We start from the raw sequence: 19,329 nt of genomic DNA, 5'->3' as shown, positions 1-19,329 counted from the left end.
GAAGCTGAACCTGTATTCATCAAAGGTAAATAGCATCAGACTAACCTGATAGCCTCATTTGATAAGATAAATGATTTTTTAAATAAGGGAGATGCAGTAAATCTCATCTTTCTGGACTTCAGCAATGTATTTGATACAGTGCCGCATGGGAAATCATTAGTTAAGACGGAGAAGATGAAGATTAGTACAAAATCTCTAATGTGGGTAAGTAACCGGCTGCAGGGAAGGCAACAGCAGGTAATACTGAAAGGAGACTGACAAGCTAGGGAGGGTAACAGGGGAATTCCTGGGGAATCGATTCTGGAGCCAATCTTATTTAAGATTTTCATTAATAACCTTGGCATAAAAGAGTGGTGCATGCTAATGAAATCTGCTGATGAGAAAAGGCAGGGAGGCGGCGTCAATACAAAGGAGGACTGGGATATCATGCAGAAGTAACTGTGCAGTCTTGAGGACTAGAATAATAAAAAATAGCATGAAATGTGACAGTGCAAAGTGCCAGCCTTTCGTTTGTAAGGGGAATTTCTGCTTTATGCTGACCTTAATCATTGTGAACAACAGAAAACGAAACACCAAAGCAATTAGTTAAATGCAGCATAACGGTGAACCCTAAATGTGATGAAAAGGGCAGGAGCAACTGCAGGAGGCAGCTGCGCTTCCAGGGGCGAGGGGGGGGCCGGGCGAGAGCCACCCGCACCGTGGGCCCCTGGGACTCAGAGCATCCCCCTGCAGCCTCTCACGCTCTGCTCCTGGCCACCCAACGTGGTATGAGCCAGGTGGAGGAACGAGGCAAAAGCAAAAGGACAGCCAGGAAAGGGGAAGGAGAGACAGAGAAACAGACATAGACTTGGGAGTCCGGCGGGAGCCTGGCTCACACCCGCCTCGTCCATCTCTTCTGACAGGGAAATACCTCGAGAACCACGGGGTGATACACAACATGTGGTTCAACACCAGCACGGGGGTGAAGATGCCCTATTACGTCACGCAAGGCATTGACAGCTGGTGGGACAACGGCAGCCTGCCCATCTGGATCACAGCTCAGAGACAGGCAAGTGGGGCAGGCTCCTCTCGCACGCAGACCCCGAGACAGAGGCGTCTCCTGCCTGCATTCGTGCAGTAAAAGCTACAGGCAAGCCACGATCTCTAGTGGCCATGAGCTAACATCCTCCTTGCAAATGACAGGCTAATTAGAGCAGCAAAAAAAATTAAATCCCCAGACACTGGCAGGAATAATTATGATCATTCTATTAAAAATAGCAAAAAATAAAAGATGCATTTCAGCTTTATTAAGATATTAATGAAACAGGTTATGCATTTCCTGTTCAAGGAAACCCCAGCCAGTTCTTCAGGGAGCATAACGAGCCCAAGCGCTGTGTGCTCCAAAGCACGTACCTCATTTCCTCGGCCTCACCCAGCACCTTCGGGGGACCGGTGTAGGGGGCTGGTCCCCTCTTCACTGAGCACTGCAGCACTTCACTGAGCACTTCCTCAAATCTCAGCAGGCTTTGAATCTGGCTTTAGGCTTTGAATCTGGCTTTAAGACAGGACACGAGACCTTGCCCCAGACACATACCTTTGCCTGTATTTACCTGCCAAATTGGCCCCATTGACTTCAGTGTGAGTGCTTGTATGACGGCAGCACAGCACACCATAATGCCCTGGTGGTCAGGAGCCAGAGGGGCCATGCAATGTACAAACAAGTCACTTTCTAAAGTGATAACTAATATTAGGAACACAGCGAGAAAACCAGCACATAGGGGTTCTGGGAAGGGCAGAGCTTTCAATTAATCACTTTTAATTGGCAATGAGCAAGAAAACCTCATTAGAGGCAGAGGTAGACATTAGGGGGCTGAATGAACTAACCGCATTAGTAGGTAGTTGTTGTACTGACAGATGGAGAGATGCTGCAGAGTGAGTTCAGGTGGGTTTATGCAATGTCTTCCCTAACAGGGTTTAAAGACAGGCTCTATCTATTTCCCTGGGGGGAAAGCAAAATATCAAGGGGAAGAAGTGTATATGAAGCTAGTGGAGCCCCCCATATTCAACTACAGCAATGAAGTCAATTGGAGACAGAACATCGACACTGTGATGGAATGGTTCACGGTGAACAACCTCGACTTCATCACCCTCTACTTCGGTGAGCCAGACTCAACAGGACACAAGTACGGCCCCGAGTCCGAGCAGAGGAAAGCCATAGTCAGCCAGGTGGACAGAACCATCGGCTACTTAAGGCAACGTATCAGGGAAAGTGGCTTGGAACCAAACCTCAACCTCATCATCACGTCTGACCACGGCATGGAGACGGTCATAAAGAACAACGAGGTTCACATCGGGGCAGTAGAGAACTTCACGTTCAGCGACATCCAGTTTGAACTCTTAGACTACGGACCAAACGGACTACTGATACCGAAAGAAGGGAAATTGGAGCACGTGTATTCAGTCCTGAAAAATGCCCACCCAAAGTTACATGTGTACAAAAAAGAAGAGTTTCCAAAGAGATTCCACTATGCCAACAACCCCCGTATCACCCCGCTCCTGATGTACAGCGATCCGGGATATGTGATCCACGGGGTAAGATGCGTGCACAGATGCATGTTACTGTCTTTTCTTGGCTCTGCCTCTTTCTTTCTCTCCTCACGCCGCCTCTGGGGAGCTGAGCCGGGGGCCGAGGGGTCGGGGCGCTCACCCCCTGCCATCCCTTTCAGCGCTTCAAGGTGCAGTTCAACAAGGGGGAGCACGGCTTTGACAACGAGGCCATGAACATGAAAACCATCTTCCGCGCCGTGGGGCCGGCCTTCAAGCAGGGGCTGCTGGCCGAGCCCTTCGAAAGCGTCAACGTCTACGCGCTGCTCTGCGAGCTGCTGGGCATCGTGCCCGAGCCCAACGACGGCTCCCTGGAGGTCCTCAGGCCCCTGCTGCGTGAGTGCCCCGCGGATGGCTGCGGGAACACCGACATCTAGCGGCGGCCGCCCGACGGCCGCAGCCGCTGCGGGGCCGCTGCGGGGCCGGAGCCTCGCGGGGGGCTCCCTCCGCTCCCCCTCCCGGCACAGCGGACCCCGGGCCGGCCCTGAGCCAGCCGGCAGCCGGGCAGCTCCCGCTGTAAGGACGTCTAAACGTCCCCAAAACGCCCAGCGAGGCTTTGCGCAGCCGGTAGGGGTTGGAAACGGGCGGTGCTGCGGCCAGCGGAGCATCATTCCCGCAGGGAGCAGGGGATGCAGAGCGGCTGCTTGCTGTGCCCAGCCCCCTGCACGAGCTCCATGCTGCGGGAGGGGGCTGCTGCTGCTCCCCTGGGCAGAGCCCGGCTCCCTGCTTTAATGCTGAACTTTTGCCGTTGCAGGTTCAAGCGCTCCTCTCCTTGCTGCCACGAAGCTGTCAGTGATGCTGGGGATTGCTCTCACTCTGCGATGCTGGGGAGGAATATACTAACCCCCCCTAGCAGAGGTAACGTATTCCAAGGATAGCCAGAAAGCTCTGTGGAGGTGCTGCCTAGTCTAGGCATGTGCCTGTGTGCTGGCTGCAAGAAAAAGAAGGATAAAAGTTTGCTGTTTGCCTTTAATGTGCATATATGGCTGGAGACCTAGCAGGACGAGCAATTCTCGGTCTCATTTCCTGGCACTTCCAGCACTGTGCCTGCACAGCCGACATCCACAGGCTGGACACACAAGAAATAAACACCAACAGCACTGTGCTTTCCTCTCTTGACAGCCTCCAGGTTCCAGGCAGCTCTACCAGAAATGTGTGGGGAGGTGAGGAAGAATGTGTCTGAAGAAGACAGCCAGAGAAGTGTACGGAGACCCCACTCCAAAACCTCCCCAGTTTTCTCATCCACATTCCTCCAGCATTACTGAGTCCCAGAGTGGGGAAGCCCTCCCCAGCTCTGGTGTGCACCAGGGATGCACGGCTGTGGAAGCTGACACTGATGCTCAGTGTGACCCTGACAAAAGCATCCTGTGTCGGTGCTGCCCCAACTTCCCCATCTGCTGAAGGGAGAAAAACTCCAGCTTGGTTCGGACGGGGGACAGTTATTACATGATGAGCTTCTAAAGCAATTAAAAGCATATCTAAGTTCTGCATGTGCCAAGAAGCCTTCTGTAATTGGTGCTGGACTCCAGCACAGGGTACACGGAGAAGGCAGGGGTCTCATCCTGTCTCTGCTGGCCGCAGGAGCTGCTTGGGCTGCCCAAGGGCCCCTGGCTGTGGCAGCGGGGTCAGAACAAGCTCAGCTTTGGCAAAGGCAGTGACCAGGAGCAGCAGTCTCAGAGAGATCCCAGCATCGCTCAGTGTCTCCTGCCCCTGCCCTGAGCCCTGGGTGCCTTGAATGTGGTTCTGTTTGTCCAGCCAAAATTTTCTGTCCCTTATGGCTGTGGACAAAAAGGGGCAAACAGCACCCACCCAAGCTCAAAACCCACAGCAGACAGGAGGAGCTGTGGCTGCTGTACTCCAGGCAGCGCTCAGGAAATGTCACCCACCTGCAGCCCTGATCCTGGGCTGTAGATCCTCCTCCTCGGAGCTGTGGGAGGGGGCCTTAATCCCTGCTGTATTTTGGAGAGGCAGAGGGATGGGGCAACAACACAGCCTGGGCCCACCTGGGCCTTGTGGCACCCCGTCCCCCTCCTGTGCCGCATGGCTGATGCACCTCGGATGCAGGAGGCCCTTGTATGAGGCCAAAAGCAGCCCGGGATCCCTTGGCTGGGGCTCAGGACAGGGAGCAGGACAATCCCACCATCCCAGAGCCTGGTCCCTGCCCTCCCAGTGGGCACCAGCAGGGCAGCTGCCCCGGCCCCCATCCCAGATGCTGAAGCGCCTCTCCCCAACCCCGTGCCTCATCTCAGGGGCTCGATAAACATCTGTTGCCATAGAGACTTGCTCGAGCTGCCTTCCCTGCATTGGTTTCACCCAACAAGATGAAACAAGAGACGCACACTCCACTCAGAAAAACAGGAAGAAAATGTTTGGCTTGAAACCATATTGGGGGTGGGGGTCAGGCCAGCAGCACGCAGAGTAAATGGTCCATTAGGCAAACTACGGGGAGGCTCCGAAAGGGGAGCCACACGGGCCAGCACTGCAAATATCATTTAAAATAATATTAATAATGATAAGAGCTCAGCGAAGTGAGCATGGGCTCACTTCTAGGGATGCCCTGGAGATTCATATCATGCACTTGTTCGAACCTTCCAGCCCTCCCCATCTCTCTGTGCAGCCCCGGGGTTACAGATGCTTCATGTCACAGGGTGAGGCCAATTCTCCCCCTCTGCAGGGGTGTAGAGCGGTGCCACCCCGCAGACACCCAGAGCGGGCTCAGCCCAAGCCATCCGGTGACCCCCTGCTCCCCAGCCCAGGAAGTTTCCAGCCCAGCCCCTCCCTCTCCCCATGCAAACTCCAAAATGCAGAAACCCAAACTCCAAATATTGTCCTTCTTTGAGTCCTTCCAGCCTTTCCCTTCGCATCTCACACCGTGTACATTTACCACGCGACATTTCAACCACTCAGCCAGCAGACAAACCCCTGCCCAGCCTCGCTGGCAAACCTGGTGCTGGTCGGCACTGCTCAGCCGTGGCTGCCTGCAGCCAGGCTCACCAACATTCCTGCTCTGAGTGCTGCGCCTCCCCCGCCTCCCATCCCCACGTAATTCATTCCCCACCGCCCCCCCTCCCCAGGGCTGGGGGTCACGCAGCAGGGAGAGGCCTGTTGTGTATTGCATCCCAATTTGCTATGCATTTCCACACCATTTGCTTCCCTTTCTTTTTCCTGCACTAGAAAGATGCTCGCTACCCAGGGGTCCAAACTGCTCCAAGTCGGTAGCATAACAACAAACATCTCCATACAGATATTTATTTATTTACAGCGCACACGCAGCTTGCAGGAAAGCTTCTGCCTCCTGAAGGTGCCCGCGCTGGGGGCAGCGTGCCCGGAGGCGAGGGGCTCTCTGCTGTCCCGTGTCCCGCGGCTCCGTCCCCAGCCCTGTGCCCAAATGATATGCAGATCTCTGCGCTTCAATTGGCTCGTGCCTCGGGAAAGCAGCCACCATTTGCCCACAACAAACATGGCCACCGTGGCACCCCCGCCCCCCTGAGCTGGCTCCAGCTTCCTCCCCTGGAGCCAGGAATATTGCGGCTCCTCGGCACCCACCGGGCACCCCCCGGGTACCCCCCGGGGAACCTCCGAGCCTGCAGCGCAGGAGCGGAGCACAGGACACCGCTGTCTTCCCGGTGGCTCCAACACAAAGACAGAGGCCAGGTGTCCCCGCGGACACCACCCCGGCCCCACAGCCTGCCCTCGTGCTCCTCGCACCGCACTGCCCCAGGTCTGTGCTTCGCAAGCTGCAGGCGGTGCCGCCGGGCGCTGGAGCACAGCGTGGACGCACAGCCTGGCCACGGCCACCGCACCAGCAGGATGCTTCTGCTGCTCCACACCGTGCTCCGCGGCTCTGCACGCTCACACCGAGCACACCCAGGACATGCTGCAGTCATCACATCACTGCCCCCAGCTGCCAGACCTTGGGGTGTCAGCTCCAAGGGGCAACACAGCACGTCCCTGCTGAGCAGAGGGGCCATCACCCAGAAGAAATCCCATTCCAGCCGGCAGCAAGGCGTGCAGGAAGCACCCTCCTCTCGCAGCACAGCCACCGAGGGCTGCAGCCCAGGCAAGCCCCAGCCCCTGCCCCAAAAGGCCGGCAGCGTCCCCGCTCCGTGCAGCAAGGAACTGCTCGGTCTGCGCCTGGAAGCCATGGGCTGTGGGCACAACCCTACACTGCCACCAGGAGAAGAGACGCACAGAAAGCCAAGCTGACTTATTCAATATTTTACCAATAGGGATTTAACTGCAGCTTCAAATTCTGCTTGCCACAGCGGGCCATGTAGTCCTGTGGCAGGGCTGGGGAGCAAAAAGACCAAAATCCTGCACTGCTTGGAAACTATCGTGTGAAAATTTTCCTGGCCAGAGACCCCCACGCTCTCTATTAAAGCCCCGCTTGCTGTGCCCATTCCAAAGTCCTCCAGTCCACCAGAAGCATCATTCACTGCATCCAAAGGTCCTGCTCTTTGGGTGCATCACCTTCCTCTGGCAAGGAATGCTCCCTCCTGCACCTGAGCGTGGCACGCCCCCGCTACCGGCACCACACGATACACGGCATTCCTGGGATGTCTGACATGCTTGGGAAGAGCTACAGCATTATATTCCACCAGACTAGTGAAGGGGTCAGAATCTCATTTTTAAGACGCCAGAAGTTTTCTCAGTGACTGCCGAGGTTATTGGCTTCACTGCCACTTAGCCCATCCTAGTGCTACCACAACATTACTGCGCGCTCCTGAACCCCTCAGAGGTGAAGCCTCCTTCAGGGATGAGGAATCTGAACCCAGCACAGAGGCAGCCTGGGGAGGGCTCCGGGCATTTCCTCCTGCACCCCCCGCAGCTCTGCCCCCAGCAGAAGACAGAGGCACGGAGCCCTTATGGCCTCGGGGCGGGTGGCTGGCCAGTGCTGCCCAGGAAGGCGCCGCCACTGGGACCTGGCAGAGCCAGGAGGGGGGAACGTCCCCCTGGGCAAGGGGCTGGGACCCCCCTGCCAGGCACTCGAGCACAGTTTCTTTTTTTTTTTTTTTTTTTTTGTCATTAAAACATCCCGAAATGACAAAGACAAAGGTGGGCTGTGCTGGGCCAGCACCCTGGCACCAGGGAGGGGCAGGCAGCTACGCTTCCATTGCTGAGCCCACAACAAAAGATCAGAATAGCAATGTAAAAACTCATGAGATTTTAACATATACAAAAGTGGGAGCTTTTTTATTCACTTCCTGTTTTTGCTACTCTTTAAAGCCACAAGTTCAGTCTGTCAGTGCTTATATTGATTTGTTCTCTTTCTTTTCCTTTATTTTCTTTTTATTTTCGGAGAAACAACTGCAATTTTTCATTTAACCACACGGCTCGAGGACCTGGAGCTTTATTAAAGACACCAAATGATGGGAAACCCATGAAAAAGCTGCCACAGCACCCCGGACTGCAGCCATAGCTCAGAGTGCCTTTGTGCTCCGAGGAGACACTCGCTCTGCCCTCGGACACCCAACGTGGCTTTTAAACTACGCAAAATAACTGCGGCTCCAAATGGAAGTGAGCACATCGCACGCCGCAGCCCGGGTGCAGAGCAGACAGCTCGCTCGCACATTCCCAGTAAAGCCCCGGGGATGGGGTGGGGAGCAGATCTCCAGCTCAGCCTGCAGAAGGTGACCGGGGCGCATGGCAGAGCTTTTCCCCCCGCTCGCGATGGGAACCTGGGGCAGCAGCACCACGGAGGCGGCACACGCGTGGCGCGCTGGATGCACGGCGTTGGGGAAACCCGCTTATTCTGGAAATGAAGTGGACTGTGCTGGCCACGAGGGGTCACACATGAAGCTGGTGATACATCTGCACTTCAGACACATCCAAACGCTGCCCGCTCGGTCCCCGCCGAGACCCCAGTGCCAGAGGTCTGCCACCACCTCCTACCCTCGCTTCTCCGAGGCTCAGCAAGCAGGAGAACAAAGCACCTGCACCCAGCCCAGCCTTCTCCTCGCTGCTCAGGGAAAGAAGCAAACAGTCACTGCATTTCTGCATCCTCCCGGCGAGCTCTGCAACACCAAGGGGCAGCCGAACGCCCAGGAGAGGAGCCCACCCAGTGCTGCAGGAACCCGGGGTTATTTCCTCGGGTACTTTTCTCGCCGTGCCTGCGAGCCAGATGGAGGCAGCTCGAGCCCGACATTCCTCACCCCGCGCGGCGCGGCCGGTCACTTGAGCTGCCACATAAACGCCGTGAATGCCGTATTGTGCGCGCACACGGCTGGTGTGTGCGGGGATGGAAAGTCTCGCACGGTTTTTTTTACTAAAATTTAAGACGTGCTGCACACAAAGACCAGAGCTGATGAAAGCTAAATGAACTTTAAAGGATGAAAAAAGCGCAGCGCTGGGTTACATTTCCATGTCACCTTTGGCTTAAATAAACCAGTTCCAACTATTCTTCTCGTCGGTGAACAAAACCAGTGAAAAGAAAACAATAAAATGGGGCACCGCTCGACACCAGAGGAGCTCCTAGGAAGGACTCGGCGCCCCAACACCTCTCCTGTGCCCGGGGCAGCGGCCCCCCGCCGCCCTCCCTCGCCATGCAGGGGCTCCCCCCCATCCACGCCGCCGCCCGCAGCGGGGACGCCGCAACGCCCGGCTGCAGCGCACGGAGGCGCAGAGCGGCTTTGCCCAGCCCAGCGGTGCTTACCGGAGGCAGCGGTCCCGGGGGGGGTCTGAGCGGCAGCCCCGCGTGCAGGACACCCCATCGCCCGGGGGGGGGGCCCGCTCAGTCCGCGCACGCCGCGGGCACCGAAGCGTTCGGGCTACGGGAATTCATTGCCCTGCGGCTGCCGCGCGGTTGCTCGCAGGCTCCGGGCCCGCGGTTGCGAACTCCCCGCGGTGCTGACTCATCTTCTTCATGCCCGTGAAGCACCGAGCCCGGCGCTCCACGCCCACAGCCGCCGTGCGCCGGCCGCTCCCGCTGCCCTGCCCGCCCCGGTGCGCGGGGCCGCGGCGCGCTCCTTGGCTCGGCTCGGCTCGGCGCGGCTCGGCTGGGCTGGGCTGGGCGCCGGGGAAAGCGATTCCGAGCCGGGCGCTACCTGGCCGCGAGCCCGCGGGTGGCACCGCGACACGGATGGCCCCGCCGGGTGGCCCCCCCCGCCCCGCCGGCCTTTAATCGCTCGCCAACCGCTTCAGAACCACAGCCCCGGCTCCGGCACCGACCGGGGGCTGCGTGGGGGCTGCGTCCCCGTGCCCCGGGGCTGCCCCGCGCCGCTTTGTCCCCGGCCACGCCGCGGCCCGGAGCCGGTGGCCGAGCCCGGCCGGGACCGGGATGCTCGGGGCGGGACAGCGCCGGCACCGGGCGGACACCGAGCGGACACCGGGCGGGACCGGGCCGGGTCTAGGCTCCCCCCGTGCTGTGCCGGGAGCCCCGCAGCAGCCCTGCACCGTGCGGGCCGTGCCGAGCCGTGCCGGGCCGTGCCGCACACGCCGCCAGCCGGCCCCGCGCCCAGGGGAACAAAGCACCGCGCTGCGGCTCTGCGCACCCGCACCGGGCCGAACCGGGCCGGGCCGAACCGGGCCAGCCCCTGCCCATTGTCCCCGGGCCGGGCCGGGCCGGGCCGCCCCCCGCGCGGGCAGGAAGGGGAGGGGTCGCGGCAGACAATGCCTCCCCCCCCCCCCCGCGCCGTCACGGCCCGCCCTCCGCTCCCCATTGGCCGGCGGGGAATTTGGGGAGCCCCCCTTCTCCCCCCCCGCCGGGGGCGCGCGCGTCGCATTGTGCCGGGGGGCGCGCGGGGATGGGGGGGCGGGGGCGCGCGCGGCCGCCGTCGGGGGCGCGCCCGGGGGCTCCCCTTGTGTGTGCGTGCGTGCGGGGCCGCGGCCGGGGCCGGGGCCGCAGCGGGGCCGGCCGGCGCCATGGAGGAGCTGAGCAGCGTGGGAGAGCAGGTCTTCGCCGCCGAGTGCATCCTCAGCAAGCGGCTCCGCAAGGTGGGCCCCCGCCGCGCCCCCCCCGCGCCCCGGCCCCGGCCCCGCCGCCTCCGCTAACGCGCCTCTCTGTGCCTCTCTCCGCAGGGCAAGCTGGAGTACCTGGTCAAGTGGCGGGGCTGGTCCTCCAAGTGAGCGGGGCGCGGGGCCGGGGGGGGGCGCGGGGCGGTGCGGGGCGCGGGGGGCCGCCCGCCCGGCCGCTTTTGTTCGGGCCGCGCCGCTCCTTTTGTTTACAAATAAGCGCGGCCGCGGCCCGGCCCTCCCCGCCGCCGCGTGGGGCTGAGCCCCCCCCCGACGGGCCGGGCCGCCCCCCCTCCGGCGCCCCCCCGGCGGGCAGGCACCGGCCGCGCGTCCCCCTCCTGCTCCCCCGGGATGCGCGGGGCTCGCCTCGAGCGGCGCCGCCGTGGCCGCCCCCGGCCCGCGCCCCCCTCGGCCCCTCGTCCCCAGCCGTCGGTGCTGGGACGCCCCGGGCCCCGACGGCGCCCCGAGCCCGGCCACCTCCGTCCCCATCGCCGCCGTTGTGGGAAGCGCGGGGCCCGGCGCCGGGTCCTCGGTCCGGGGCTCGCGGAGGGCCCGGGTGTCCTCGGCTGAACTCCCCGGGGCCCGGCCGGTAACAGGGAGGGGGGGGTGGCGAGTGGTGGTCCCGTGCTCTCGCCCAGTCCCGTCTTCTGTTCCAGGCACAACAGCTGGGAACCCGAGGAGAACATCCTTGATCCGAGACTGCTCCTCGCTTTCCAAAAGAAGTGAGCAAACCGTAAATATTTCTAAACGAACGATAAAGTCAATTAACTTCTAATTGGCCGCGCGTGCGGTGGAAGTTGTGGAAACAACAGACCGGGGCTCTCCGTGCCTTTTGTGGCACAGCTCTTTTGTTCATCTCCTGAAATTACAGTTCAGGTCCACCTAGGACGGCTCTCCCCAGGCTGGGTAAACACGGAGAATTTATGGCCCTGTGCACAATCTGTTTGTGCTCGCGCCGCACAATGGGCGCACAGCAGCACCCAGCAGAGACCTTTAGCTCTTGTTCCCCGACCAGCAGCCGGGGCCTCGGCTGTGCTCGGGGGGTGACTGCACGCCCAGGTGGGGAGACCACTCCTACGGCTACGGAAATGGTGGACTCGGAAAGGCACCAGCGTGTATTTACGGAGGGCATAGCTGCGAGAGGGGTGAGGAAGGAATGGGTGGGAGAAAATGGTGTCCTCTGCCAGAGCCGGGCTACGACACAGAGCCGAGCTGTGAGCTGCAATTGTTCTGCAGCTATTATACACCGGGAGTCAGGCATGGAGATAGAAAAGTAGCCAGCTGGCTACATTAAGCACAGTGCTGCCAAGTATTTTGGCTCCATATTAATAAAAATCATTAAAGTTTACGATAGGATTTAATTATAACTCGTTTCTGGAGCCATTTTTTTCAAGAATGGAAGCTGGTGGTTATTGCAGGCAGCACGGAGTTTAGTCAGCCGTATGTGATACAGCTTAACACTGTCCCTTTTAAATGGAGAAACACCAAGTAGTATCGTGACCTGAACACATTCTCAGTACGGTCACCCCGGGCTTTGCGTGGCTGTTGGCCCGGGCCACCACCTCCCCGCCAAGGATGCAGCAGAGGTAAAATGAGCCCGGTGAAAGAGAGAAAGCTGGGACCCCAGGGAGTGCCATCGCTGCCCCTCTGCACAGGGGCTGGCCTGCTTCTCGCCGGGAAGGGGAAGCGCAGCTCTGCGGGTGTGTAAATAAGGAAGGGCTCAGCAGAGACCGTTCAGATGCATCCGTTGTTCTGTTCCCATTCTGCCGGCAAAGCAGCAAATTTTGCTGCGAATTGGAAAGGTCGCTGGCTTGGGATGGGCAACGCTGTGGTGCGTCGCTGAGCACTGGAAACTCCTTGCTGTGGGAGTGTTCTCGTAGCAAACGAGGAGACAAACAGTGGAACAAAGGTACCAGGACTAGGGCAGCCATCAGGACGGTGTTGCACGGCGGATGGAGCTGTTTGGTAAACGCATTTCAGCCATCCATGCAGTTCAGTCCCATGTTTTATGCAAGAGACTTTTTCTTTTCATCTCTCCGCCAGTATAGCAGGGCAAATGCTTTCTTGCTGAGCCAGCTGAATATCCTGCTGTCTGGACAGCCATCTTTGTCCACCATTTTTGTAGCCCTTTTCTCCGTTTGTAGTTCTTTTTTCTTCACATTCTTGGCCCAAGTCTTCCAGATGCTGTAGGTCAGCTGGGGGAAAGGCTCGTGGTGTTTTCATTCCAAAGCTGCTGCTGAGGTGCACAGCAGCCTGACATATTTTAAATACTGATAGCAATGTGTGGCCCCCAAGTGTTGGAAATGGTTGTGGAAGGGAAGGGTGCTGCTACCTAGCCTGGCCCAGGTACCCCACGGGGAGGCTGCAGGTTGTGGGACGCCTTCCAGCTGCTGCTCAGAGCGGAGCTGAGCCCACAGCATCAGAGCAGGATTTTTTTTAATGACAGAAGAAATGGAAGAATCAGGGTGGGCTTGTTATTTTTTTATTATTATTTTTTTTATTCAAGCTTTGTCCTTAATCGTTTTTTTGTGATTTTTTTTTTTTTTCCAGGGAACACGAGAAAGAAGTGCAGAACCGCAAGAGAGGCAAACGGCCCAGGGGCAGGCCCAGGAAACACGTGGTAAGTCCTGGAGGTGGTGGAAACCCACAGCAGAGACAGCCCTGGCGAGGCTCTGACCCTGAGGGGCACCAGCGGGTGTCTGTCCCACAACACGGTGTCATGGGTGCTGAGCCCACGGAGGGTGGCGAGGACACGGCAGTGCCTGCAGACCCTGTGGTAGAGGCTCTGCAGAGTGCAGGATGGGCAGCTGGACAGGGATGCCCGCAGGAGGACTTCTCTTCGTCGCTGGTCTGGTGGTGGTGTAGAAAGAGACAGAGCAGTTCCCAAGCACCGGGTCCTGCCTGGTGTTTGTGCCTTGCCGGTGCTTTATTGCATGTTCCCTGGCTCATTTTATGGCAGAGGCCGCGTGTCATCTAGGGAGAGAAGCTCAGGAACACAGGGAAAGAACCTGTGTGCTTGTCCAGGGCACCCAGCCAGGCCACGCTGGAGGATTTGCAGTGTCCCTGGCTGTTCTTTGATAATTTGTCTTCACTCTTTCCCTGTTCCTCCTCATTGCTTCATAGGAACCAGAGATGCCCTCAAAAAGTAAGTCAAGTAGTTCCTCTTCCTCAACATCCTCCTCTTCTTCCTCCTCCGATGAAGAGGATGAAAGTGACCTGGAAGCAAAGAGAGGTCCCCGCAGCAGAGAGACTCACCCGGTGCCCCAGAAGAAAGCTCAGATCCTGGTGGCAAAGCCAGAAATGAAAGACACTTCCAGAAAGAAGCGTGGGCGGAAACCTCTCCCCCCAGAGCAGAAGGCAGCTCGGAGGACCGTGAACTTGACAAAGGTGCTGAAAACGTCCCGCAAGGAGGTGGGGAGCAGTGCCAAGCTGATGGGGAAGCTGCAGCCCCAGCACAGCACGCAGGGCTCAGGGATGGCTGTGCTGAAGGAAGCGCCGGGCACCTTGGCTGGGCTCAGCTCCGGAGGGTCGTCGGCAGAAAACCTCCCCAGCATGATGAAGAGCGGCTCCACCAGCCCGAACCGGGCCATCAGCTGGCAGAGCTCCATCGTGCACTACATGAACAGGATGTCCCAAAACCAGAGCTCGGCAGAGACCTCGCCCCTGAGCAGGCTCGCGCTGAAGTCGCAGGCATCGAGCAAGAGCGGCTTAGGGCTGGACCTAAAAATGAGGAACCAGAAAGGATCTGGGGAGCTTGGGCTGACCATGCAGGGAGCCAAGACTGCCAAGGTTCCCGGCGGCGGTGCTGGAGGGGACCCGAAGTCTGGGTTCGCTGCAGGAGCCCAAATGCTGCACAACGGCAGCAAGACGCCTGCGAGCTCGGCTGTGCCCGGGAGCCAGCTGGCATCCAGTCAGGAGCTGAACCTCCAAGCTTTAAACTTGCAGAGCGTCAAAAACGGGCAGAACGCAGCCGGGGGGAGCAGCCTCCCTCGCCACGTGTGCAGCACCCTGTCCAAAAGCGCCGGGGCAGCGGCGAGCGCGGGTGCCGCCGTCACGAAGAGCGGTGGAGCCAGTGCTGGATCGAATGCTGCCAGCGTGGGGGACAGCAGCAAGAGCGAGAAGCAGGCACACAGGGCGGTCACTGGCGAGAGGGACTTGGCCAAGGGTGGCACGGCCAGCACGCAAGAGGGGCACGTGGCCCCCGAGAGCCGCAAGCCAGCCGCCCTCTCCGAAGTGAGCACAGGCGAAGAGACCAGCTCGGACTCGGATCGGGATTCTGCTTCCTTCCCCGGCGTGGGTCAGAACATGTCCGTCTCCATCCAGACCAGCCAGGACTGGAAGCCCACCCGCAGCCTGATCGAGCACGTCTTCGTCACGGACGTCACCGCTAACTTGATCACGGTGACGGTCAAGGAGTCCCCCACCAGCGTCGGGTTCTTCAACCTGCGGCAATACTGAGCCAGGGAGCGGGAGAGGAGGGAGGCGGTCCCCGGGCCTCTCCCGTAGCCTTGCCCAGCTCTCCCGTCAGGTTTTTCTTTCTTTAGGTGAATGCCCCGTGGCAGGGACTCGCATGGTGACCGTCCGCCCCTGCCAGCGGCTGCCTCCGTTCCCTGCAGCGCGGCGCCCAGTGCTGCAGGCAGTGCCAGCTCGGACACTGTCTGCAGCACCCATGTGCACCCCGCGAGACCTGTTGAGATTTGTGCTCAGAGGGCCAGGGAAACGTACGGTGAAACCCGCTCAGAAGTGCCAGCACATGAGGGAGTCCCTCCCTGCTGCCCTTCGTCCTGCCAGAGCCGGGGCCCCGCGTAGAGGGGCCAGCGCCGCGGGCCGGGAGCGGAGGCGTTGTGCTGCTGGGAGGGGACGGGCTGGCAAGTTCTGAGCCAGGCTTCACCGTACACGGCTCTCCCTGCTTGGCAGCTTGAGATGGCAGAACACAGCGCAGGGCTCTGGTGGCAGGGAGAAGGGGTGGAGGGGCCACGGGCCAAGCTGATGCTCGGGAGAGGAAAGGAGAGGAAAGGAGAGCCTCTTCTCTCCTCTGGGCGCCCCGTGAATCCACCTCCAAGCTGCGAGGACAGTCACAAGTCGATCCAAATAGACAGCTGATGCTCCCAGCACCCGAGGGCTGGGGGATGGCTGTGGTACGGGGGTTTTTCAGGGTACATTAAGTCCAGCCACCCCCCTGGGCTAGGTCAGTTCCAATGATGGTGAAGTCCACAATGTCTCCGTTGTGGTTTCCAGCTGATAAGGAAATACTGTTTACATTTTTTATTAAGGGAAAAACCTTTTTTTTAGAGGGAGGGGAATAAACCCAGTCTAGCAAAGGCTGAATGGTGAGACACTGATGAGACAGGGTGGCAAAGATGCCTCTTTGAGAGCAAGGGGTGACGGGCAGCAGGCACCGAGTCCAGTCGTACAGCCCAGGGAGCCCAGAGCTGCTCCTCTGCCTCCTCCTGGCCTCCCAGCGCCTCAGCCTCACACTCAGCAGCATCCAGGCACTTGCAGGGACCAAGCTGGGGAATATTTGTTAAGTCTTGCAGAACATTCAAACTCTTGACAGCAGGTAGGTTGGTGCTATGGCTCCCAGTTGGCTGAGGTTGGTGCTGGAGTTAGGTTAAAAACCAACTGGACCCGGTACTGCTGTCAAGCCCCATGCCTTGGATGCTCATCGGTGTTGAATTGTGCTCAGAGTCCCCATTTTTCTCCAGCTGGAGGGCTCGGGGGCTGGTGGAGGACAACACCTGCCCGGGTTGCCCAGAGCAGTCAGCAGCAGGCACCCACTGCTGCTGGCCCCCCAGGCTGCGGCATCTTCTGCGGCCACCTCGCCCTCCCGTCCCGAGCCAGCAGCTGGGTTGTTAATTCTGGCTTGTAATTGCAACCAATAATGGCTTTTTTACTGAGGTCTTTTTCCCTGCTATAGATTACTCTTACAAGCCAAAATTAACAGCAGTAGTTCAGGCAGAGTTTAATAGCATTTGAGGTCATTTTAGTTCTGTTAATGCTGAACTCCTTCTCTGGAGAAGATGCAAAGCCTGCCGTCTGCCAGGTCTCTGGGTACGTTAGTAGGAAGTGCCTCCAGGGTCTGCGCCGTGGCTCGGGGTGGCTGCAGGCACGGCATCAGTACGGCTCATCGCTCGCCGGACCACAGTACCCTGCCACGGGGCCGAGCATCTTATTTTGCCACAGACGGGGGCACTTGCGGCGTCGGTACCCACAGGAGCGCAGAGAGGAAAAGAGACCAAATGAAGGGTACACGTTTCTGAAGCCCCAATGCATCAGACCACCACAGCTGCGTTGGCTGCCGGTGGTGCAATTCTCAGGTGAAATGAAAAACCAGCGATGGCAGCGCTTGCTGCCTGGGTGCGAAAGGGACGTTGTTCCCTGCGTGGTGGCTGCCATCTTCTCCAGAAAAAGCTCCTGTGGGCTAGAAATGGATTCCCTTAGCTTCTTATTTAATCCGCAGCCATCCCGTTGGTCATGGCTTTGAGCTGGTTTTGTTCTAGAGCCTGAGTGCAGCATCCTGTGGGAGCTGATGGCGAGCTGGGGTGGGCCAAGGGGTATCCCTGCAGCTCCTGTGCAGTTGTCCCTGTGCGCAGCCACGCTGCCTTGAATGTCACTTCGCCACAGTGCCGGGCAGCTGGGGACCAGGGGGATTTGCTGCAAGCTGCCTGCAGAAGGCCTCGTGCAGCCCCAGGCCTGCAGCGGGCTGGGCTCTGCTCCACGAGGCAAAGGGCCCCAGGGAAGAGGTGAGCTTCAGGTGATCCTCGTCCACAGATGGGGTTCCCAAAGGACAGTGTCCGTGGAGCTCCACAATGCCAAAATGTCAGTCTGTTATGTTTACCTTGTAGTCTTTAACGTTGCCAAATGACATACGGTTGCTTTGAAAAGTCCAAGGAAACATCAGCCTGTGTTAGCAGAAACGAGCGCTCCAGGCGCAGCCTCGCGTTCTGGGGGGGTAACCGAGGGGTTTGTGGGACCTCCGAGGTAATGCCCGGCTCTCTTCCCCACACACCAAATGTTTGCTAGTTGGCCTTTGCAGATCCAAACTACACAACAATGTGCCTTTTGCAACTGTCCTTATTTCAGCCTTGTCCGTGACACCGGTCCTACGACAGGTTTGTGCCTATGCAAAGCTGGGGTGGTCACAGGGTGCTGGGGACAGCCGCGACCCCACAGGACGCCCAGCCCCGAGTGCTGGAGGCGGCCGATGGATACTCCCAAGGGGAAGCCGGCCCAGCAGGGATGCTTTTGCCTAGGATGGGATGTGGGGCTGGTGTCCCAAGCTGGCTGCCGAAGGGGAAAAGCATTTGAGGATGGTCTGAGAAGGGGTCAGGCACTCAGCATCCCCAGAAGGTGCATGAGATGAGACAGGAGGGCAGATGGCGTGGTCATTGCTCACCGGCTCCGAGAAGGCTGCTCCCTCCAGAGTGCCCCATCACAGCCCCAGTGCCTTTCTCCTTCTGGCAGCTTGCTCCTGCCCCGGGCCAGGCTGATGCCCCCCCAGGCTGACACCCTCCTGGGAGGGCGAGCGGCCCCACAGCGGCTTCACCCAGCGTCCCCAGGCATTGCCCTAGGTAGCGGCAGGACTCTGCTGTCACCGCTTTAGCTATTGTGCCTTTCTGCTCACCAGCTGGTTCGATTCCAAAGGTTTAAGAATGGTGAAAATGATAATCCAGAAATTTTTCTAAACTTCATCTCATCCCTCCCCCCTTCCCCAGCCCCTCCTGACCTCGTGTTTCAGGACCTTGACTCTCCCAGCGGCGCTGGCGTGCGTCTGAGTGAAAGCTTTGTGTTGAAGTTTGCCTCTCAAAGGCACATTATGTGAGTGATTTACGGTAATCTTTTGTGGACAGAGGTTGAAAGCTGATGCAGACCGTGTTTACCAGTCAGTGCCATTAGTATTCAAGGTCTACCTTTTTATTTTTTATTTTAAGTTTGCTGCTATGGGTTTGAGTGTTCAGTTGTGTGTCAAACAACCAATTAAAGGTTTGTCACTTGTCATTTTCTAAGGGGTTTCCGATGTGGAAAGTCCTGCAGTATTTGTATATTGAATGGATATTTTCTCCAGGCATAATCTGGTTAAGTATACTTGTTGTTTTCCATTGGACTGGAAGAGGTGGCCAATTCAGCCATCTTCCTTAGAAGCCTAGTATATTTTTATATATATATATTTGTACCAAAAAAAAAAAAAAATGGAGCTCGTGGAAGGACGGGGATGGTTTCAGGGCATTAGTTTGCTTTGAGTTTCTGATCTGAGTGTGAAGGGCTCCAGAGAGGGAGAGGTTTTTACTGAAAGAAATTGGGTGAAAACAAACAATTGTTCTTGTAACTTGCGCCAGTCACTGGTCTGATTTGTATGTTTTAATTAAAGAGAGAGCCAAATCGTTCCTGTATGACACTTATAATTGCTTTAAACTACAGCTGTTTGTTTGCTTTTATTTTCAGAGAACAAAAGTTGGAGATGTTATTACCCTGGGAAAGCTTAAGTGCTTTGCTGGAGCAGGACAGCCGCCCGGCCCGCGGAGCGACGCGGGGCTCCCTGGGCCGCGGTCACCCTCGTGCCAGCTTGCTCGCGTTCCATGCTGTGTGGTTCCTGGTACTGCTGGACATTAGTGCTAGTTTAGACCTCTAGGCTACTTTTAATTTATTTGCAGGAAAACACTAGGAGATGCTACGTCGGGCGGGTTTTTTTTTTTTGTATAACTTTTCCACTGCTCTTTTTTTTTTTAGTATATCAATAAATATTTTTTTTAACTTTTCAGCCTGCTGTGCTCACTGTGCCAGCCCGAGCAGGGGGAG

General features: G+C 58.1%; 3 protein-coding genes across 3 annotated transcripts in view; 2 read left to right on the top strand and 1 right to left on the bottom strand.

The window, feature by feature from the left end:
- ENPP7 (ectonucleotide pyrophosphatase/phosphodiesterase 7) overlaps positions 1-4,066 on the top strand; it is a gene marked incomplete at its 5' end in the record, with an annotated part of 29,771 nt that extends 25,705 nt beyond the window's left edge. Inside the window, 5 exons of the mRNA XM_084492593.1 lie at positions 903-1,048; positions 1,951-2,571; positions 2,706-2,919; positions 3,338-3,441; positions 3,706-4,066. Coding sequence (XP_084348719.1) covers positions 903-1,048; positions 1,951-2,571; positions 2,706-2,919; positions 3,338-3,426 — 1,070 coding nt within the window. The 3' untranslated portion in view covers positions 3,427-3,441; positions 3,706-4,066. The remainder of the gene's footprint in view (positions 1-902; positions 1,049-1,950; positions 2,572-2,705; positions 2,920-3,337; positions 3,442-3,705) is intronic.
- RBFOX3 (RNA binding fox-1 homolog 3) overlaps positions 1-9,378 on the bottom strand; it is a 164,725-nt gene extending 155,347 nt beyond the window's left edge. The window contains exon 1 of the mRNA XM_084492404.1: positions 9,236-9,378. The gene's annotated coding sequence lies outside the window, so the exon portion shown is untranslated. The remainder of the gene's footprint in view (positions 1-9,235) is intronic.
- A 1,022-nt stretch (positions 9,379-10,400) lies between these two features.
- CBX2 (chromobox 2) lies at positions 10,401-19,241 on the top strand. The gene is made up of 5 exons (XM_084492695.1): positions 10,401-10,515; positions 10,600-10,643; positions 11,190-11,255; positions 13,084-13,153; positions 13,657-19,241. The coding sequence occupies exons 1-5, from the start codon at positions 10,444-10,446 to the stop codon at positions 14,989-14,991; spliced, it is 1,587 nt and encodes a 528-aa protein (XP_084348821.1). The 5' UTR covers positions 10,401-10,443; the 3' UTR covers positions 14,992-19,241.
- Positions 19,242-19,329: the final 88 nt, after the last annotated feature.

Source organism: Aythya ferina (genome assembly GCF_964211825.1).
Source record: "Aythya ferina genome assembly, chromosome: 18".
In the NCBI taxonomy this organism is placed as follows: domain Eukaryota; kingdom Metazoa; phylum Chordata; class Aves; order Anseriformes; family Anatidae; genus Aythya; species Aythya ferina.
This window is presented reverse-complemented; position numbering and strand designations above follow the sequence as displayed.

Excerpts from the sequence above, each read along its gene's own strand:
- CBX2 (XM_084492695.1), top strand. The coding sequence starts at position 10,444 with ATGGAGGAGCTGAGCAGCGTGGGAGAGCAGGTCTTCGCCGCCGAGTGC. Across the intron at positions 10,516-10,599 it reads TCAGCAAGCGGCTCCGCAAG|GGCAAGCTGGAGTACCTGGT; the intron begins GTGGGCCCCCGC and ends CTCTCTCCGCAG. Across the intron at positions 10,644-11,189 it reads TGGCGGGGCTGGTCCTCCAA|GCACAACAGCTGGGAACCCG; the intron begins GTGAGCGGGGCG and ends CTTCTGTTCCAG.